Here is a 21927-nt window from a genome sequence, read left to right as displayed (position 1 = left end):
GTTGATGAAATAACTTCGTCCGTTTCGAAAATAGCGTACTTTAATCGTAAGAGTGCACAATCTGGGCACTCGCCCAATGCTAATTCTGAAGTTTCTTTAAAAACTTTGTATGAACTCATGGTTGGAGTGTTTATTTAAGCTTTGCTGTATATAAACAAAAAATCAATGTTGTAATGGCTGACAAACCAAGGAAGTTCCTTTTTTATACTGCCGTTGGCTGTAAAGTTAATTAGGCTGATTCGCTAATTACTAATTCTGTTAATCTGGTAATAATGTTTTTTTGGAGATTATAATGTAATTAAGGAAATATTAATTTTAATTATAAGTCAATTAGGATTCCAAGTTAAGTCTGGAGATATGCAGTTGAAGATGAGTGTTAATATTATCCGCAAAGTAGATTAAAAAAACTTAACGAACTCCTGATAATTTGTGGTTAAGCCCCAAGCTGGAGCCGCATAATTTTCACCCCGGTCCAGGATTTATTTTTGTGCTGCGATGCGGGTTGATTTGGGGTTGAAAACCACAAATTATTGGCCAATTGACTTTCTTCACCCCGCAATGACTGAGTACCTAGAGCAGTTCCACTGTATTGAATCTAGAAACAGAGTTCAATCGATTTCTATATTCCTGAACGATTTTTGAAGTGAGCAAAGCATTACTCAAGGACCTCAAGGCAACTTGACTATTGCCACAGATGGCGATGCGCCTGACCTTCATGCAATGCATTTCACCTGAACCTATCGGCCTAATGATGGAAATATGTATACATTGCTACCTGAGGCCTAAGTCTCCATACCGAGGTAAAGGTCCGTCTACACCGCTTTCTTAACGAAAAACTGCAGCGAGAGAAGGATGAAGGCGCCTAGCGCCTAAAAACAGGACATTTGGTTCTCCAGGCTGGGGATTCCGTAGGGCTGATAATCACAACCTATAATAGCTATGACGATGAAATTCGCACACAGTTGTTGGCTGAATCTATTTCAGCTTACAAAAACTGTTTCACTCGAAACGTCTCACCACAAGGTCAAAGCTCTTACTGTACAAGACAATGATTTTGCCAGTCTTTATGTATTGCTCAGAAACCTGGGTTGTTAGCAAGAAAAATTGCGAACTTTTGGCCGCGTTAGAGAGAAAAATCCTCCAAAGATTTTTTGGTCCCCTACCTGAGGATGGACGATTCCGCAGCCTACATAACGACGAACGGGTCATCTAGAATCATCCAGTCCATAAGGCCCTTAATTATGTTTTATTGGAATTTAAAAGCAGTATATAGGATGTGCCAGGACGACGGAGACGACAGTCAAGTTGAAGTAAGCGAATCTGGGAGGCCCTGGTTCCCTTGTCGAGGCACGTAAGGATAGAATAAAAATACATACGGAAATAAAAAAATTGTAGTCGAAAAATCAAACCACCTTCGAAACGTCATTAACGTTGCTACAGTATGAAATAATTTTGTTTTGTAGTTTGCCTACAAATTTCTATTGTTTTCAGTCCAGTAATTCCAATTAATTCTTAATACCATGAAAACGTTATATGTTTAAGACGAACCTAAGCACACTGTATTTTATTTTTTAAATTTTCTATTTATTTTATCGTGTCCGGATAGCTGCGCGGTTAGAGCACGAGGCTATGATACGGGAGGTCGCGGTTCAAATCTCACTGGTAGTAGTGGAATTTGTATCGTGATTTGACGCCGTCGACTCAGCTGTGAATGAGTACGTGAGTTAAATCGGGCGAGCGCAATGCTGAACACATTGCCTCCTATAGGGTACTGTAATCCTGTAGTGTACCGTTACGGTCTTGAATGAAATTCTCTAACACACTTCAAGGCCCTGATCCAATTGGATGTTGCGCCAACGATTATTATTATTATTTCCGAGTTGTCACAATCTCGGCAGATCCCGGATTTTACCTAATACTAGCACTAAGTGCCAAGCATTTAGGCTCGGATGATCCTAACTACTTAAACTATAAAGGGGTGGCAGGTGGTAGGTATTTTCCTTCAATGTTGCTATTATGGGGGAAAAGCAGCATCACGTCAGGCTTGTTGTGTGGAATATGCCGATCAGTTAGAACTTGCCGGTCCCAGTACATACCCCCATATCCCATACCCCCATACTATGAAATACTGCTTGCGGCTCATATCGGTAAACCGGACATGTTCCCGTGATCAGCCTATGCTTGTATCCAAGGTTTTGATGGATCACTTTACATACAATATTATGTCCGGTGCTGTATTGCACCGGTGTCATAACAACGCAGCCAGAAATGAGATGGTCCAACGTCTCGAACGCCGAACCACATTTTTTGCACTGGTCGTTCTTCACCCGCTTTTTCATTATGAGCTTTTTATAAGCAATAACAAAGAGCTCCCAGCACACAGCCATCTTTCGACAAATGCAAATCGACGAATGACTGCAAAAGATAACGTGTTTACCATGCATTCATCGATCAGCTCTTGGTCCGACTTCACTCCACTCAGAGGATTGAAAGATCGATCCTTCAAGTTAGCTGGAATCAGTCCACAGTCTGCCTTACAGACAACTGCATGCAAGGGACTCGCCTGCTCTTTGATGTAAAAATAAGCGTGCAACGAGACGACTTGGCGATGATGTTGTGCCGCCACGTCAACCACACCCCTACCTCCGATGTCACAAGACAGGTTCATCCGCTCCACGGCAGAGTTTGGATGATGCCTTCGGAAGTTTAACATAGTTGTGCGTATCCGCCGCTGGACGTTTTTCAGATCGGTTTTCGTCCACGGCAATATTACGAAAGCAAGTCAGTGAAGGAATGACAAATATATTCAATGCGCTTATTTGATTCTTCCCGAGAATTGCGATTTCAGCAACAGCTTTACACGTGGAAGGAATTCGGATAGCAGAAAATCCTTCAGATCACCAACTCAAGCTTGGGTTCCTTACAGAATTCCTAGGTAGACCCCAAGTCTGTCTCGGTCATAGTTTGGATGTGGAGGTCGCCAATGCTATGTCCGGCATGCGGTTCGTGATGACCTTTGCGAATGGCTAGGATTCGACACTTGTCTAATCCAAATTCCATCCGAATATCACGGCTAAACATGTCTACTATTCGCAATAGACTTCTAAGGTCGTCAGTACCAGCATAGAGCTTGATATCATCTAAATACATCAAGTGTGCCACTTCCCACTTAGTACGTAGGCCATATTTTTTTGCAAAACCATGCCCTCTCGCGTCATTCAGTAGCCATGAAAGGGATGGATGACATGGATATGCACTGATAAGGTGGTATACCACCCTTCCATGACTGTCGCCAAAAACTTTATTAGTTTCGATTCAATGCAATACAGATGTAAACCATCGATTAGCCAGGTGTGCGGGACGCTATCGAAAGCCTTGACATAATTGATATAGCAACTAAAGAGGTTTCTTTGGCCTCTAGTTGCTTGTCCTACAACTACCGAGTCGATGAGTCGACAATGAGTTGCTCTTTTCAACCCCTTGACACAACTCGGCAGCCCTTCTGCTCCTTGGACAGAATGTTGTTGGTCCCGAGGTGTGCATTGACCCTTTCACTAATAATGAACGTTATGAATTTGAAGAGGGTTGGTAACCAAGTAATCGGTCTTGTGTCTGCAGGGTCCTGCAATGTGTCCTTCTTAGGGATAAGGTAGGTAATACCCGCAGTGAGAAAGGGTGAAAATTGCTCCGGCCGACTAATGGATACTGGTGAACTTTTTGTACCAAAAATTCTGCACCCTATCCAGACCAGGGCCCCTCCAGTTCTTCGAGCTGTTTATGATTCGTTCTCTTCGGTAACATCCGCGTGTATTGCATTCTGGAAACGTCTGGAGTGACTTCACCATACCGTCGTAACCGAAAGTTTCTGCTTTAGTGTGTCCAGAATTTCAACTACGGCTGTCTCACTGGAGATGGCATAGTTCCTGTAAACCCTCTGCACTTTGTTCTTCACCGGGCTGCTGGCACTGCCAGAGCTGAGTTGAGTCAGCCTAGCAACGTCCTGCCTTAGTGAGTCACGCCGACGTTCTAGACGAATTTTCCATGGTGGATCTCTTCGGTCACTCAAACCAATGACACGAAGCGAATCTTCTGTCCGTGTAATCTGACAGCCGTAACCGTACCACAACACAAGAGATTGTAGTTGCAGCAGCGACATATCAGCAGACAGTCGAGATGCAATGATTTGAGTTAGAATTCTCGAAGTTGTCGGACCTGATCTATGCAAAGGATTCATTTCCGGGAATTCTATACACGCTCTTTGGAATTCGTCCCGAAACTCAGCAGTTCTACGGTGGGGAAAAGTGCTTCGGCAAGTACTGAAACGGCGTGGTGTTGTTAATGCCGCCGCGTGTACCCCCAACGACTCTTGGTCACCGGTTGCGATTTTCGATCCTAGATAGGAGAAATTTTCAACGTTACGCCACTATGTACTTCGTCTTGCCTTCATTTATGTACAGCCCCAGATATTGCGGTGCCTGCTCGATCTGGATGAAGGTACATCTCGAATTGTTTTTCACATAGTATCAGTAGCGTTAGCATAGGCCAGTGGAGGAGGATGGTGCCTCTCGCATTCACATCTGCATCGTGAATCACTTTCTCCAGGGTCAGATTAAAGAGGACACATGATAGATCTTAGACCGTTTTTGATGTTGAAGGGTTTCAAGAGTGATCCTACTGCTTTTATCTGGCCTCGCACATTGGTCAGAGTTAGCCTAGTCAGTCTTATCAATTTCGTCAGGATACCGAATTCTCTCATGGCCGTGTACAGTTTTACCCTGGCTATGCTGTCATAGGCGGCTTTAAATTCGATGAAAAAATGGTGCAACTGATGGTCATATTCCAGCAGTTTTTCCATTGCTTGCCGCAGAGAGAAAATCTGATCTGTTGCTGATTCGCCTGGAGTGAAGCCTTTTTGAAATGATGTTAAGGGCCAACTTTCCGATATTTTGGTTGTTGAGTAGTGCATCAAAATATTCATCCCATCGTTCCTATATGCCCATTCTGTCGTGAATCGGATTTCCCTCTTTTTCTCGGCAGGATAAGCATTAAGATGTATATGGCTTCATCCTGCTGATTTGTTCATAAAACTTCCCTACCTGGTGCGGCTGCTCCCTGCACTTTTTGAGTTCACAAACTAGTTGGTTCTCCCAGACTTCCTTTTTCCGTTTGTGAAGTGGCTTCTCCGCTCAACGGAGTTCGTGACAAGTCTCTGCGCGTAGGCGCGTTCTTTAAAAATGCAAAATTACTATGCGGCATTCGTCCGTTCCGTTGTTAGCTGACATTCATCGTCGAACCAGCTGTTCCGACTTTTCTTGCGGCTGGGACCAAGTATGTTTGTGGCCGTATCAATAATAACGTCCTTCTGTGGGTGTGAATATCACTTGTTGATGCTTCATCTCTAAGACATCTTTTAGCTGTGGTTATCGCGGCATCCATTTCCCCCGTATAAGTGGTACGGAGGGCTGCCGAGACGTGGCGGCGTTCAATCAACACGTGGTCGATTTGGTTGAAAGTGGTTCCATTTAGAGTGACCTACATATATTTGTAGACCACTTTCCGCACAAACCAGGTTCTTCCAACAACCATTTGCGCGATACTGCTAACTGAATAATCCGCAGTCGGTTATCATTGGTATCCCTATGTAATCTATGGGAGCCGAGGTATCGCCTGAATACGGGCTCCGGATAAACTATTGAAATCTCCAAGTATTCTTTTGATAACATACTTTGGACAGCCTTCGAAGGTGCGGTCGACTGCCTCGTAGAAGGTATCCTTCTCCGACTCTGCAGTTTCCTCTGTAGAGTCGTGAACGTTTATGAGGCGATAACAGCAGGTTTCATTTTTTGGCTGACTAAGAAACCTAGTCGGAGCAGGTGTTTCACTGGATGGCCGCTATAATACAATATATGGTGTAATGGCTCTACTCTAGGAAACCGATCCTTGTCCAACGCATCTCTTGCAGCGCTGTTACAGCTTTATATTGCGACAGGGTATCGGCTAGCTGCTAATCAGCATTCGGTCTGTACAGGGAGCGCACGTTCCATGAAAAAATACGCAAATCATTATTCCGTTGTCGTTGCTTATTAATTTATTGTTGCCAAATATCACAAAAAAAGCTAAAAATTCGATTTCATTCCTTTCACGGATTTGCTTAATGAACATTTGTGACGGTTATAAGAAGAAATCGTTCATAATGACGTCACAAAATTCGATACATTATCATTTATCATTATTTCAATGATGCGTGGCTTTAAGATGCATAAAAAAGTTGAAAATAGTAAAAAAGTAAGATAATTGAGAATTATTAGCACGACTGCATAATTTGTAAACACTCCAATACATCAATTTGTAAATTCTCGGCCCTTCGCTTACTAGAATTTCCCATAGAAATATCATTATTTTCCGGCTGATATGCTTTACAGTGCATTGAACGTACCACGTCGCGGTTGTTACATCAATTCACAATAGGTGAATGTTGACAATTCTACTCCGGTGTCCTGTTTACTAACGGCTGCTCGCTTTAAGATTGCCGGCTTTTGTAGAATTATTAGTTTTTGGTCCTTTTACTTAAATTAGCAAGTTTTGTGGTTGGCATATACTTCAAGTTCAGCAAAGGCTTTGGAGTCTTCAATCTTTAAGTGCATTTGCTGCAATAGCTTTGCTCATTTTGTGGTTAAAATGAATATGTACAAAGATATTAACAAGGCACTGAGCTTACAAAACCAGGAACTGCGCCAAGAAGTGCAAAAGTTGAAAAATGAAATTGTCCTCCTGAACCGAAAACTGCTGGCGGAAAGGTATGTCGCTCAAAGCCTCAAAACGCGGCACATAGCATTATTGCGGGATGTTTCCAAGACCTGCAACGGCGCCATGTACGAACTGCAGAGATTATTCGAAGAGCAACCTGACGACTTGGATAAAACTAAGCTTAGCCTGGATAATGATAGGAGCATGTCGAAGCGCTCCGTTCGACTAGTTCAGCCAACTCCACGGAAGCTAGAAAACGCCGATTCTTGCAAGGAAAATATAGATCCACTGGGAGAAAATGACGGGGAAGGAGTGATTTCATACGTGCAAACTAGGAGGCGGCGACGATATAGAAGCTCCGATAAGGACGAGGCGGAAAACATTCAATCGACTCCCGATGAGGCTACAAGTAGTGACATGGACCTTGACGGTCCCAGCTTAACAGTGGATGAAACCATCGAAGATCCGCTAGGTAACGTAATTTTAGATTTTAATGCAATAGTAATGCTTTTCATCGTTTCATTTTCGAATCCTTAAATGTCAATTTGCAACCAATGCTTACAACAATAACTCTGTGCATCCGCCACATGCAAGCCAAACTTCACGAGAAACTTTGTTTTGGATTTTCCAACCAGGGCGGAGAGGAAGACCGGCAGCATATTGCAAAGCTATGATACAGTATTCTTTACTGACGGATCAAAGACGATCTGTGGAGTCGATTCGGGTGTTTCCTCACCTATGACGGACCATGCCACTAAACTGTCAAAGCTGCGGAGAAGAGGAAGAAACCCTCAGACACTTTCTTTGCAATTGCCCGGCTCTATTTAGAGCTATGCTATGGGCACTAGAAAATCATCTCACAGAGATCTATAATTACAGAGTGCGATAGTTACTTTCCTTCATGAATACTACGGGCTGGCTCTGATGTATTGAGCCTGCTGGAATCTGCCTCTTTGCTTTTATCACAGCAGTCATGGTCTTACGAGTTTACGACACCAAAACGGCGCACCACCGCGCTAATTGGCCTTTTCCGAGCGGCCACTGATACCTACCATAGGTACTAGCACCGAAATTTTCGGTTGATCTGGCCGCTTGCTGGCTTCTGAGTATTTCAAGTGAACTTAAATCTAGTTAATAAGTCATCAACGTACTTCGCTTGCCCCTTGAAATACCCTAAGTCTTTAAAGCTTCTTGGCACAGTCAAAGGCATTCTGTTGATATAATAATCGTTGGCGCAACAATCGATATTGGATCAAAACCTTGAAGTGTTTAAGAAAACTTCATTCAAGACCGTAACGTTACAGTACACTGCAATGTGGTCAGCATTGCTCTCGCCCGAGATTATTACCCTGATTTGACTCAGATTGCTGATTGCCACTTTTAAGTCCACCACGAACAAAACATTCTTGCACACGAGGTTTTTGTGATTACCACTAGGTAGGTTACCAATCTGAAAACTCCAAGGTTTCCGCCAATGCTACCGCGGGGCAAATCCAATGAAAATGGGGGATTCTAATTTCTTCTTCTTCTCGGCTATTAGCCAGAGTCAATGCCTGAACTACCGTGACCAGCGGGGCCCCCGCTAAAATTACTACATTGTAGATCGAAATGTGATTTTTATAAAGTTTATACGGGAAATGTATTAGCGCAATTTTCCTAAAAATGACATTACTTGGTACTTGATTACAACAGAAATTCAGTATTCGTAAGCAAAATCAAGCGTTAGTAATGCATTTCGTAATATACAACTTAATTGAATCTATGTGCCAGCAACAACAAGGAAGGTTAATGATCCTTTTTGAAATGTCTGAAAATTTCTATATTAACCTTGAAATGTTTAAATGCATCTTATGATTTGTTGGAAGTTAGGTTTTGTAAATAGAATTGAAAATATAAATTATCATTTTAAAATTAATATTTTTAAAATGAGTGGATGGGAAATTTTAAGGAGGATAATGGATTTGTTAACTTTCCGAATAATGAATAGGCCCCTGGGGCGCTTTTTGACTTTTAAAACGATCTTACGACCATTTACACCAAAGTATGGTACCTTCGACCCGACATGTATACCAGAAGCATATTGTTTTCTGTATTTACAAAAAAAAATCGAAGTGATCGGGGCAATAGTTTAATTTTTATACACATTTACTTTTGTTATGTAGTTTATGACGGTAATAGATCCTCAGGGACCTTCAACCATTTTTCGCATGAATTTTTGTTTACCTTCCGCGTTTATGGAAAATTCCGGAATTAGTATCCGCTGTTTATTTGTGAAGTACCATTTGAAGAGTACAGTCGTGTTTTGTTCAGTACCGAAAATATAATTTCGCTTTGGAAAAACTGGTTTACATAGATTTTGAGGTAAATTTGCTTTTGCTTGTTTTTGTATGCCAGAAATTACGTTAGATTTATTTGTATTGTAGATAATGGACAGTGGAAACATTCAATTGGAAAGTTTAGCGCGTCGATTTGACGAAGCAGATGAGAAAATCTGTTCAATCCATTAGCAAATGATGAGGATGAAGAAGATCCGACATACAATGAAATTTATAATGAAGAACCAGATTGCAAAACCGAGATCAGTATTGATTACGAAGACTCAGCCACCAAGTTCACGGGTTCGTGCTCATAATGTGGTGGATTACAGCCGAAGGAAATCGGGCCCATTGATACCAGCAAATGATCCACTACAAATATTTAAATCCTTTATCACGGAGCCGGTTGCATTGCTATTTTACGGAAAACAACCCGAAAAGAACAACAAATGGCTTAGGAATGGATTGATGCTCACCCTCAGAAGTAAAAACAGTGGGAACCTTTCAGTATGGCGGAGATGGATACATTTTTGGTAATAATTTTGCATGCTGGGCTGTGCCAGTCAAGGAATTATGGGGAGCTACCCATGCACCTATATATAAAACTGCTGCCATTGGACGCTTTGACAACGTAAACACTCGCACAGAACGCCTAAAAAGTAGCAAAACGTGTGGACAATGATGCAAGCGAGCGGTATACATACCGCACGATTCTTTGACAGTCGATGAAGAACTGCTTCCGTACAGAGGTCGTACAAGGTTTACGCAATACATACCTTCAAAACCGGCTAAATACGGTATAAAAGTATGGTAGTTGTGTGACTCTAAATCACACTTTCCATTGAAGGAAGTGATTTATCTGAGAAGCAACAGGATCAAAAACGTGAAGTGAATCAAGGGCAGGAAGCTGTGCAAGAGCTGACGAAGAAATACATGCATATAGGCCGCACAGTTTACGCAGATAATTTTTTTACTACACTAGATTTAGCAAAGACCCTTTTGAAGCAGAGAATAAGTGGGTCATTTTATTGTCAACTATGCACCATAAAAAAAAAATTAAAATTAAAAGGGCTGAAGAAAAAGAAGAAGAATTGGTTTTTATTAATAGATTCGGGCCTAAAAATAAATTTGGGTTTTGGATGGTTAAACAATTCCAATTCCAGGTGTAACAGCCAAAATTGTTAAAGGGAGTTAAGTAGAAGAAAAGTAAATATGCTGCAAGCAAGGAGAACAAAGTGATATGAATGCTGAGAAACCACGGACACAGCAGGGCTTTTGTATAATTTTTCTAGAACCTTCAACGAATCGATGTAAGAGGCGAAGATGAACCTGCCGGCAGGTCTTCTGCATCAATATCTCTTTGTAATCAGGTACTACCTCACTTCTGCCACGGATAAAATCTTCTGCATTTCTTTTTTTTTTAACTTTTGGTGTTAGCCCAAAAAGAGGAGTCCATGGACCAGAAAACTAGGAGAAAGTCTGAAAATGAAATATTCTGTTATTATGACTTGAATAATTTATCTGTTTTTTTTTTCAAGAAAGTTAATGTTTTGTTTAAAAAAGAATTGTTTAACCTGCCTGTTTTCCATCGCTAGCCATTAGGTTTTTCATTGTTCTAACAGGATTACAATTCCACCACAGGAAAACGGTACGCTATACGGCGCGACACTACATTCAGCACTAACTTGCAGGCTTTTGCAAAAAACGGCATGTTTTGGCATTTTAACAAGGCATTTTAACAGACAAAATCATAACAGGCCACTATACATAAATGATGCGCGTTACTGCAAAATATTATCTGGCAGGCAACTCAGTCACGTCGCTCGGCTGAATGTCGCAATCCTAAGGGCTCTCATTGTAAACTAGCTTAGCACGTATTCAAACAATAACTATCAAAATGTATTTTCCCATTACAATAGTAATATTTTCTTTATTACTTAAATGTTATAAAATCAGTTTTTGCCCTGGTGCAAAATTGAGTCAATACGTTACTAGTAAGTGAGAGAAAGAGGAACCTAATTTCAATTGGAAAGGGTTGCTCACACATAAAATATGGTAATAAATTTTTCTACTAACTTCGACACATACGCTATAATGAGTGAATGTTTATACTTTCAAACAGCATCGACCCACTTCTCCTATCTAGAGTCGAAGATCACAACCGATGCCAGTTATGATGATGAAATCCGCGCACGATTATAAGCAGTCAACAGAGCCTACTTCAGCTTACAAAAACCGTTTCGCTCGAAACGTCTCACCAAAGGGTCAAAGCTCTTAAAATACAATAATCTTACCAGTCCTCATGTATTCCTCGAAGACCTGGGTTCTTAGCAAGAAAAATCGCGAACTCTGGGCCGCTTTCGAGAGAAGAATCTTGCGAAGAATTCTTGGCCCCCTTACATGGGGATGGACGATTCCGCAGCGTCTATAACGATGAAATCTATGAGCGATACCACAACCTTCTAGTTGTGGATAAAATCCGGCTCAACAGGTTGCGGTGGGCGTGTCACCTAATCCGTATGGATGATTATCCTGATCGGAGACTATAAGGATAATGTCTATGGTAGAAAAAGAGAACGAGGCAGACCCCACCTCAGATGGAGCGATGGTGTAGGACCCCAAACAGCTTTCAGAGATGTCGAATTGGTGAACCTCGGCCCAAAACCGAGATGCCTGCAGTTCCTTACTAAGACAAGCCTAGAACGGATACTGTTTGTTGCGGCGTTGATGATGATGATGATAATATTTACGTCTTAATATATCTTGGAGTTTGAAATATATGATAGAATATTTATAATTTTTAACTATACAAAGCAAAAAACATGTATAGAAAGTTTCTCAAATAAGATGAATATAAAACCTTTAAACCCGAAGCGTCCAGCTTCCAGTATATCGTATGATTCTAACTTGTACTATCATCATCATCATCAACGGCGTAACAACCGGTATCCGTTCTGGGCCTGCCTTAATAAGGAACTCCAGAGATACCGATTTTGTGCCGAGGTCTACCAATTCGATATCCCTAAAACCTGTCTGGCGTCCTGATCTACGCCATCGCTCCATCTTAGGCAAGGTCTGCCTCGTCTTCTTTTCCTACCATAGATATTGCCCTTATAGATTTTCCGGGTGGGATCATCTTCTTCCATACGGATTAAGTGACCCGCCCACCATAACCTATTCAGCCGGATTTTATCCACAACCGGACGGTCATGGTATCGCTCATAGATTTCGTCGTTATGTAGGCTATAGAATCGTCCATCCTCATGTAGGAGGCCAAAAATTCTTTGGAGGATTCTTCTCTCGAACGTGGCCAAGAGTTCGCAATTCTTCTTGCTAAGAACCCAAGTCTCCGAGGAATACATGAGGGCTGGCAAGATCATTGTCTTGTACAGTAAGAGCTTTGACCCTATGGTGAGACGTTTCGAGCGGAACAGTTTTTGTAAGCTAAAATAGGCTCTGTTGGCTGACAACAACCGTGCGCGGATTTCCTCATCGTAACTGTTATCGGTTGGGATTTTCGACCCTAGATAGGAGAAATTATCAACGGTCTCAAAGTTGTATTCTCCTATTCTTATTCTCCCTGTTTGACCAGTGCGGTTTGATGTTGTTGGTTGGTTGGTTGGTTTTCGATGTTGACGTTGCCACCATATACTTTGCCTTGCCTTCATTGATGTGCAGCCCAAGATCTCGCGCCGCCTACTCGATCTGGATGAAGGCAGTTTGTACGTCTCGGGTTGTTCTTCCCAAGATGTCGACATCATCAGCATAGGCCAGTAGTTGGGTGGACTTAAAAAGGATCGTACCTCTTGCATTTACCTCAGGGATCACTTTCTCCAGGGCCAGGTTAAAGAGGGCGCATTATGTCATCCCCTTTTCGTAGACCGTTGTTGATGTCGAATGGTCTTGAGAGTGATCCTGCTGCTTTTATCTGGCCTCGCACATTGGTTAGGGTCAGCCTAGTCAGGCTTATCAATTTCGTCGAGATACCGAATTCTCTCATGGCCGTGTACAGTTTTACCCTGGCTATGCTATCATAGGCGGCTTTAAAGTCGATGAATAGATGGTGCAACTGTTGTCCATATTCCAACAGTTTTTCCATCGCTTACCGCAGAGAGAAAATCTGATCTGTTGCTGATTTGCCTAGAGTGAAGCCTCTTTGGTATGGCCCAATGATGTTCTGGGCGTATGGGGCTTAGCAAGATAGCGGAGAATATCTTATAGATGGTACTCAGCAACGTGATACCTCTATAATTGCTGCACTGTGTGATATCCCCCTTTTTATGTATGAGACAGATAATGCCTCGTTGCCAATCGTCAGGCATTGATTCGCTGTCCCATACCTTGAGCACAAGTTGATGAACCACTTGGTGTAACTGGTCGCCTCCATATTTAACCAACTCGGATGTAATTCCATCGGCTCCTGGCGAGCATGATTTTTTAGCCGATGAATTGCACGGACTATTTCTCCTAAACTTGGTGGTGGCAGTATTTGTCCGTCGTCTTCAGTTGGCGGGACCTCCAACTCGCCGATGTTCTGGTTGTTCAGTAGCTCATCAAAGTACTCAACCCAGAGCTCTAATATGCCCATTCCGTCGGAAATCACATTTCCCTCTTTGTCTCGGCAGGATGAGCATCGAGGTGTATAAGGCTTCATCCTGCTGACTTGTTGGTAAAATTTGCGCGTCTGGTGCGGTTGCTTCCTGTACTTGTCGGGGTCAATGATAACGTTCTTCAGATGGTTGTGAAGATCATTTGTTGATGCTTCATCTCCAGGATCTCTGTTGACTGCTGTTATTGCGGCATCCATTTCGCGTTTATAGGTGTCGCGGAGGGATATGTTGTGGATGGCTTCAGTATTCACTCTCACCTGATTGTCACCTGTACTATGATATGGTTTAATTCGCACTTATTTTTAGACCAATTTCCTTCGCTGCCTCGCCATGTGCCATCAGAACCCACATGAATTTTGGTAGTCTCTACTCGACTTTAGCATGTATTTTTTCCTTTTTACAGATCGAATCGCCCACCAAATACACACAATCACAGAAGAGAATACAGCAGATATAACATGTAGTCGAACATGTTTATCAGCAAAATCACTTTCCTATTCCACTTTGCAAAAAAATTTATCGAATCAAATTTCACTTTCTCCTCCGTCCAGAGTTGGAATCGGTGCCGAATACCGACAACAGGCCAACGCTAACTCTTTATTAAATGCCGCTTCGTCAACTAATCGAACTTCACAACTATTCTCTCCTAGTATAAATAGATCAGAACGAACCGTTCTCGAGGAGGATACAATTTTGGCAAACTTCTACTCAATGAAAGCTCCGTGCAGCACCCCTTACAAAGCAAAAACAAATATCCCGACTAGAAAATGTTATATCAAATTAAAGAGGTTGACAGGCGATGACTTGAAAAAATATAAAGCAGTGACAACAATCCACGGATCCAAGCGTCAAGGGATTGCTAGGGATCAGGTGGTATTAAGTACGAATCGCGTCTCATCGCCATGCCCTCCGTCCCGTAGTTTGATGGAAATTTCGTCCAGTATCAGGCAACTGAACAACCTCACTAGGCCGAAACGGACCGCAGCGCCAGTTAACTTGAAAGAGCCGAAAATTAATTGTAAATTGAGGAGGGAAAAATAGATTTTAGTTACGGACCAGCTTGACTGGTGTAAGATAGTTAAGTTTCATGGCGGTATTACATAATTTTATGTGTTAATTTGTTAACAGTTTGAATTTATTTATTTTAATTATTAAATGTATGTAGTGAGTTCTGTCAACTGTCCCACTATTATAATTGTGATTTTTCCAAGTTATGTTTGTGAGTAATTATAATGATAAGTGTAATTATATTTGGTTATACAATCTTAAGAGTATTTTTTTGAATATTAGAATTGCTTGTCCTACAATTCCCGTTTTTATTTATCTTTTTGGATCTGGAGAAAGGGCTAGGACCTTTCACTTACATGAAAATCGAAAACCTCGATAAATTGGAGAAAAATAAACACATATTGGAAATCTCAGCACAAAGAATGAAATTTCCGATCTTAGAGGAGGAACTATAAAATAGAATATGGGCTGGAAAAATCGACGTAAATAGGATAAATTTTTCGAAAAACTCCAAACGACGATATCCCCGTCAATATCGAGAATTTTACCAGTATGGCTCAGTAGGAGCCCTGTCTGACAACCGCGGAGACAACGTACTACTTCTATCCATCATCGGTTTCATATCAGAGCGTCCACTCTCGCCAGTAACTATAGACAATATCTGAGAGATAGGTGGGAATATCAATCGGCGCACTGCCCTTTCCATGAATTGCATTTTCGGCCAAGCCAGCAACCATTTTGAAGGCATCAATGGTTAAGCGGGCTTCACGGGACCCATACTGGCGATCTAAAAGGAAGGAATTGCCGTCATATTCAGAGATCTTGCTAGTGGAATAACCAGTGGATGACTTTCAACAAGATAGTAGGACACGTGATTTGTGAACATGACCGGCCTCTCACCGATCCCATTACAATTCCATAGGCGATTCTCCACGGATTTACATCCGCTTCCGAGCATAGCTCCTTAAAAAATTCCCTCTTGTTCCGCTGGATGGCAAACTAGAGGTTTTTTGCGGGCTACCTTGTAGACATACTCCTTTTGTCCCTGATCACTCCTATCTATTCGTCCGGCACAGTGGCAGACTGATCGAAGGCTGGCCAATTCACTATTTGACCAGTAATTGGATCTTCTACTGAGAAATGAGCACCTCCTAGGCATGGACGCGTCACATGCTTTGGTGATGCATTATGTGACATGAAGAGCTCTCTCCGTGGGGCCACCTGCCTTAGTAGACTTTAGGTATCCTATTTTGCTGGCTTGTGGCTTCCTCCTAAATTCAAAGATGATTATTTGGTGATCGCTATTGGTGTATTCCTCGCATACTACGTACCAGTGTTGGGGGCTAGTAAATGTCAGGCCTACGATTTCGAAAGGTGCTTGCATCACCTTCATTCATCATTATCAACGGCGCAACAACCGGTATCCGGTTTAGGCCTACATTAGTAAGGAAATTCAGACACCCCGGTCTTACGACGAGCTACACCAATTCGATATCTGTAAAAGTTCTCGAACGTACTGTCCAACGCCATCGCTTCATCTAAAGCGCTGAGGTTGCCACCATGTACTTCGTCTTGCTGTCATTAATGTGCAGACCGAGATTTCGCCCCGCCTGCTCGATCTGGATGAAAGTTGACTGTATATCTCGGGTTGTTCCCATAATGTCAATATCATCAGCATAGGCCAGTAGTTGGATGGACTTGATGAGGATAGTGCCTCTTGCATTGACATCTGCATCGCGAATCACTTTTCCCAGGGCCAGGTTAAAGAGGACGCATGATTGGGCATCCTCTTATCTTGGACCGTTGTTGATGTTGAATGGTCTCAAGAGTGATCCTACTGTTTTGATCAGTCAGGGTAAGCCTAATCAGTCTTATCAAATTCGTCGAAATATTTTCATTGGGCAAAACTAAATCCAACTGGATAAAAGCCTTTAATAAATTTTGGTTTCTTGCGCTACTCTCCCCCTGCTTCGCCACTCGAGGGTCCAATCGTTGAAGTCACTGGCAATCACTTTTGGGCTTCGTCCCCTTACATCAAGAACAGGGTTTTCTAACATGTCTCCAAATTGGAACAAACTGGGTGAGGCGTAGCAGCTGTACACGTACACATCGTATTCTATAACTTGACGACTGCACGGCCAGATCGCGGTTCCACCAGTCGATTCTGTGACCCATACACCACCATCACGGTTTCTGTAGGATTCACTTATGATGGCAATTTACATCTGAAATTCTGCTCAAGTGCAATGATTGAGGTTTATTTGAATAAACTTCATTTTTTCATTGTAAACCTGGTATTTACTGGTGGTATTTACTCCCAAACTAGGGGGCGCTGTTGATGCGTCGCGTCGTTCCAAACCCAAAGCCATTTGGCCAAGGTCCATGACTCTGTGGGGAAAACACATATTATCAGCGTAGTCGAGATGTTTGAGAATCCATTGAAGCGTCCACGTCCTCCAGACAAGATATCATGACGATAGTCACCGATAATAAAAAGAAATAATATCAGTAACAGGATACAACCCTGATGGACTCCGCTTTGAACCTCAAGGTCTTCTGAGATTTTACGACATTTTGCGCCATCGTCAATTACTCTGATAATAACATTAGTTCACGTCATCGAAAGTCTTCGAAATCGGCGAAGAGCAGGTAAACCTCGCCAGTGCTCCAAAATGGCCCATAGGGTGTTGCTGTGGTCAATCCAGGAGGATTCGAAGCGAAAACCCGCCTGCTCTTTGTCAATCAAGCTTTCCAGATGTTCTTTGATGCGTTCCAGAATTATTTTTGTTATTATCTTTGCAACGACTGTAGTCAGCCAGATCTTATAATGCCGCTTTGGGACATAGCACTGCACACAAGATTACGGCGGTCTGCACGCCGCCTGGCTCGGCGTACCTTACAATTCGCATTGCCGAAGCGAAGAAAAAGGGGAAACCCGCAGGCACTTCCTTAGTGATTGCCCAGCTTTAGCTAAAGTCAGGCTGCGGACAATAGGTAAACCATTCTTTAGGGACCTCAGAGAGATTTCTAGCTGCAGGATGGGAGAGCTTCGTGAAAGCTACGGGCTGGCTCTGAAGATCTGAGTCGGCTCGACTCTACCTTCCTGCTCTCATAACAGTAGTCACGGTCTCAGGAGTTGTAGCATCAAAACGGCGCACCACAACGCTAATTGAGTTCCTTGGAGAGGCCACTGGTACCTACCTACCTATTTTGGAAGGTGGCCGACGACCTCTGTAGCACCGAAAAATAAAAACACTTTTAATGGCGGCCCATTTCTCACCGATATTCTCAGGCGGGCTACCACTGTCAAGCGACATCTGGGTCATACAATCGGTCGATGTTGAACTGTGCCCCTCAGCTTTCCATCCCTGTGGAAAGTAGCAGACGCAAAACTCAAGCGAACGTAAATAACCATCAGATGGTGATTCCTCTCGAAGCCGATGTCAGCGCCGCTTTTGGTATGCACATACAACAGACCACTTCTAGATCAATTGCTGATCGTGAAGTGGTCGATCTGATTTCTAATACAGCTTCGGCCAGTTGAAATGAAGCTGATCTTATGGCAAGATCTGTGCTCAAACAATGTGCCACCAATGACGAGGCAGTGGAAGTTGCAGAAATCCACCAACTTCCCATCATTACCGTTCTGGTCGTTAAAACCGTCTTCCCCCATCACATATCCGAGCTAGATATTGTCAGATGCTACCTTGTCTTTCAGATCACCCATCATGATCACAATATCACCGTTAGGAAGCCTCCTCTGAACTGTGTTTATGTAATTGCTCGTAGAAAGCATCCTTCCCCATTATTAATCTGGACTGAAATCTTGCAGTTAAAAGTCTATCAGAAACCGGCTTCTAGATCAAGAGAACGAGCCTTGCGGTAGAAGTCAGCTACAACCCTTCACCGGATTGGCACCTGCTACCACTTGGCTTTCCAGAGTACAAAAGAGCATTGCCATTAGTGTAGCAAGAGCGAGACGAGTATTCTCCAGTGTCCCATCATCTTACTTTGCTTAGGCCTAGAATGTCCAGCTTATATCGGAATTCCCGCTCAAGTTGGAGAAAACGAGCACTCTTAGGGCCCTCGCTATCGTTATCAAGGAACGTAAGCACAACCAAACCAACAATAGTTTGTTTTCAGCAATCAAAGGTCGTTGCTGTGAGGTCAGTCCCTATCCGAGGCGTTGTTGACGTTGTGGTAGCAGTAGAGTTTCAAAATTTACAGGTTGCTAGCCCACAAATGTCTATCGCTTTTAGTTGCCTCTTACGAGAGGCCAAGAAGACTTTGAATATATTTTTAAGCCCCAACTCACAGAGCAAGTTGTTGTTGGGGTCATTTTGAACCAATAGGACAAACCACGTTATATTTTACAAGGACATGCAAAAGGTTAATTAATATATAGTTGGTCGTCTTCCCTGGCAGGATGTTTTAATGCGACCTATTGGAAAACAGTTTGGATTCTTTCCTTGTACCGAAAGCGATGCTTGAACTCGAACTCGTCAACATATTCGTTAGTGTGAAGGAGAGCCGAGCGTCGCTTGATGTGGACGGCTCGACACTTCAATAGGGTACAACAACAACATATGTAAAAATGAAGGTGATTGGAGGCCATGTACACACCTCCGATCACCTTGATTTTTACATATTGTTGTACCCTATTGAAGTTTGAAGTACATAATTTCCAAAATTTGTGTGCTTATATTTGAACATCAATGACAATATGTAATTTCATTCAATGTAAGAAATGCTGTCAGTTTTCGCAAAAAAAAAATATTGAAAAATTTCTTGTTTGTAGAGTCTTCCCTCCTTAAAACGGTAATTTTCCTAGAGTCAGCTAAGCGCATGAAAATGTACCTTACATTCGTCATGCCTCGATCCAAAGTTTTGTAATGTTCGGTGCGATATGGGAGATCAAATGACGGCAAATTAAGAAATATCTAAATTTCACTATCTTCAATCGGAGCCTTCATGAATTGCAATATTTGCCAAGATAATGTATTTATGTAGATAAAAACTTAGCGCCCGATTCGCTAGGAGTTTGTAGCGTTTTATGACTCCTATAAATTCATAATTCGGACTTATCTGTTGATGGTCTACCATCGTTTACATGTTAATTTAATCTAATCAGCTGTCAGGCGATCTCCATTAAGACCTCAGACGGGAAATGCATCTTTACGGCTAAATCTAATCAAGTGAACAAAGAGAGCAATTTAGTTGTGTACGTAAGCCTAAAAAAACGGGTGGCTTTTCATGATTCCGAAACTCATAGCATAAAAAGTATTTTACTTGATCGACTCTGAGGGAGTACGCGATTGGTCAAGGTACCATGGGGGCTACTAATCCCTTAAACTACGAACAAAAACAACACATGCTCAATTTTAAACGTTTTTATTGTTCGCTCAATGTGCAACGCACAACCAAAACAAAGGCTTAATTTGCTTCTCTTCCTACAGTCACAACAGCAATGCTTTCTATGATTTATGAAGTGATTGTGGAATGGACGGGTGGAACCCGTTTAAAATCGTGTTACTGCAGGTGAAACAATCAATTTCTTGGTTCATTGAATATTTGATTATCTCGTCCACCGACGGGGCACATATTTTCGAGAATTTTTGCGCAATTGTGGTCCACACCGATGGATGCTTCGCCTGTCCGAAGAAGGACCCCCAGCACTTGGAGGTGATCATGTGACCGAATTCATGAGTTAGATCGGATTTATGCATTCCCTCGCCCAGCATCTCCTCCGAGATCGCTACTGTGTCGCTGTTCGAGTGCACGGAGGGGGTGTAGATATCCTGGATGAAATTGTCGCCAACATAAATACTGCGTGGAAGTGTGATATCGTATTTCGTGCAGAGGAGACGTTCAAGATCGGCGTAGTTGCCCTGACTGAAGGTTTTGTTCAGTGAGAGCTGATTGGAGTCGATGGGATGTGTTTCCGTCATACCCTCCACTGCGAAGAAAGGCCGTTTCATGGAGAAAAATCCAGGCTTTCTGGCGAAACCAATGACGACGTCGAATAGCTGCCGCCAGTCAGCTCCCAAGGCTTCTGATGCCGTGAGATTCGCGAAGTCGATATTCGAGCCGGTAACCACGTAAGTCGCCTTCGTTTTCTTCAATTCCTTCAACCATCTTATGACCTCCGGGCTGGTTTTGAGTATGTAACGACCGGGATCCGCTTTCATAGCATTGAAGAACGGACTGCGGTTGTTAGCGAAGTGCTCACGTGAATAGATCTCGACGAGGCCGTCGAGCAGGTCGTTCCAAACTGGATACTTTGATGGGCTACTTCCGTGCATCTCGTCTATGGTGTCAACAGCTCGAGCGAACACTAAGGAAGCGGGCATATCGAAGTAGTCCAAGAGTGCGCGAATCTGGTTGGACATCGGCCCGTTCCATGTTTCCAGCGGGTCCTTTATGAACTTGAGGGCCAACCCCCACACCCTATGAGGGCCATACTGCTCCACAATCTCCGAATCAGATAAAAACCTAGTACCATGTGCACACTTTATAACATAACCATCCGCTCCTAGTTGCAGCACGTTTCCCTTCTCGGCGTCCAGAAAAAGTCCACGCCGAACGAAATCAAGGTCATCGTCGACTGGTTTCAGCAAGTGCCTGCCATCGTATCCTTTCTTGTTAACGAGGAACTCCGCTAGAACCTTGTACTCGAGATTCACGATTTCCACTAGATTATAACGCAGCAGAGTGTTATCCAAATCGAAACCGAAAATATCGTACTCGTCCAGTTTCATGGTTTCGTCACTGGGCAGAATTGTGTTGGCCGAGTACCGAGAGAACTGCCGAGCACCCTCCGCAGAGACCGCGCAATGGTTTCTTACTAATCTGCTCCGGTGTTTTCCGCCAAAGACGCCGCGACACGCGCTCGCCAAATTTCGCACTGGTGCGAAATGGCAATGATATCCAAACCTCGATAACAACATTGCAACCATATCGTGTGTGGAAACTCTTCTTTGACCCCGCTCTCCCTCGATAATTTAATGTTGCTTCATGCTTTCCTCACGGTTGTAATATGCACTGATGGAGATTTGCTACCTAAGACAAAATGGATTATGTCTTCAGTTGAATTTTGTTTGCTTTAACTCAACAAATCAGATAATTTTTCAGGGACCATCCATTGGATTTGGACGACGTTTTGACGTTTTACAAAAGGCAGTAGGTGACATCCACATTACGTCACAGATGGAATTCAGCCGAACTGGATGTTTACAAAAGTTTCCAGT

At 42.8% G+C, this 21927-nt stretch overlaps 2 protein-coding genes across 3 annotated transcripts; one reads left to right on the top strand and one right to left on the bottom strand.

Annotated features, from left to right (window-relative positions):
• The first annotated feature begins 6534 nt into the window (after positions 1 to 6534).
• Positions 6535 to 14941, top strand: LOC119649328. 2 transcript variants are annotated; one of them, XM_038051432.1, is made up of 2 exons: positions 6535 to 7219; positions 14076 to 14941. In XM_038051432.1, the coding sequence occupies exons 1-2, from the start codon at positions 6679 to 6681 to the stop codon at positions 14711 to 14713; spliced, it is 1179 nt and encodes a 392-aa protein (XP_037907360.1). In that variant the 5' UTR covers positions 6535 to 6678; the 3' UTR covers positions 14714 to 14941. The 2 variants fall into 2 exon arrangements, with proteins under 2 accessions (XP_037907360.1, XP_037907361.1); XM_038051433.1 differs by lacking the exon at positions 14076 to 14941 and adding an exon at positions 10226 to 10332.
• A 5113-nt stretch (positions 14942 to 20054) lies between these two features.
• LOC119648247 (5'-nucleotidase domain-containing protein 1) lies at positions 20055 to 21846 on the bottom strand. The gene has a single exon (XM_038049886.1). The coding sequence runs from the start codon at positions 21634 to 21636 to the stop codon at positions 20155 to 20157; it is 1482 nt and encodes a 493-aa protein (XP_037905814.1). The 5' UTR covers positions 21637 to 21846; the 3' UTR covers positions 20055 to 20154.
• Between the last annotated feature and the right edge of the window lie 81 nt (positions 21847 to 21927).

The sequence above is a fragment of the Hermetia illucens genome, chromosome 2 (assembly GCF_905115235.1).
Source record: "Hermetia illucens chromosome 2, iHerIll2.2.curated.20191125, whole genome shotgun sequence".
Taxonomy (NCBI): Eukaryota; Metazoa; Arthropoda; class Insecta; order Diptera; family Stratiomyidae; genus Hermetia; species Hermetia illucens.
The sequence above is the reverse complement of the archived record's forward strand: the minus strand, read 5'-3'. Positions and strand labels throughout refer to the sequence as shown.

Coding starts and splice junctions, on each gene's coding strand:
- LOC119649328 (XM_038051432.1), top strand. CDS start 6,679: ATGAATATGTACAAAGATATTAACAAGGCACTGAGCTTACAAAACCAG. Junction 7,220..14,075: donor AACCATCGAAGATCCGCTAG/GTAACGTAATTT, acceptor TCCTTTTTACAG/ATCGAATCGCCCACCAAATA.
- LOC119648247 (XM_038049886.1), bottom strand. CDS start 21,636: ATGGTTGCAATGTTGTTATCGAGGTTTGGATATCATTGCCATTTCGCA.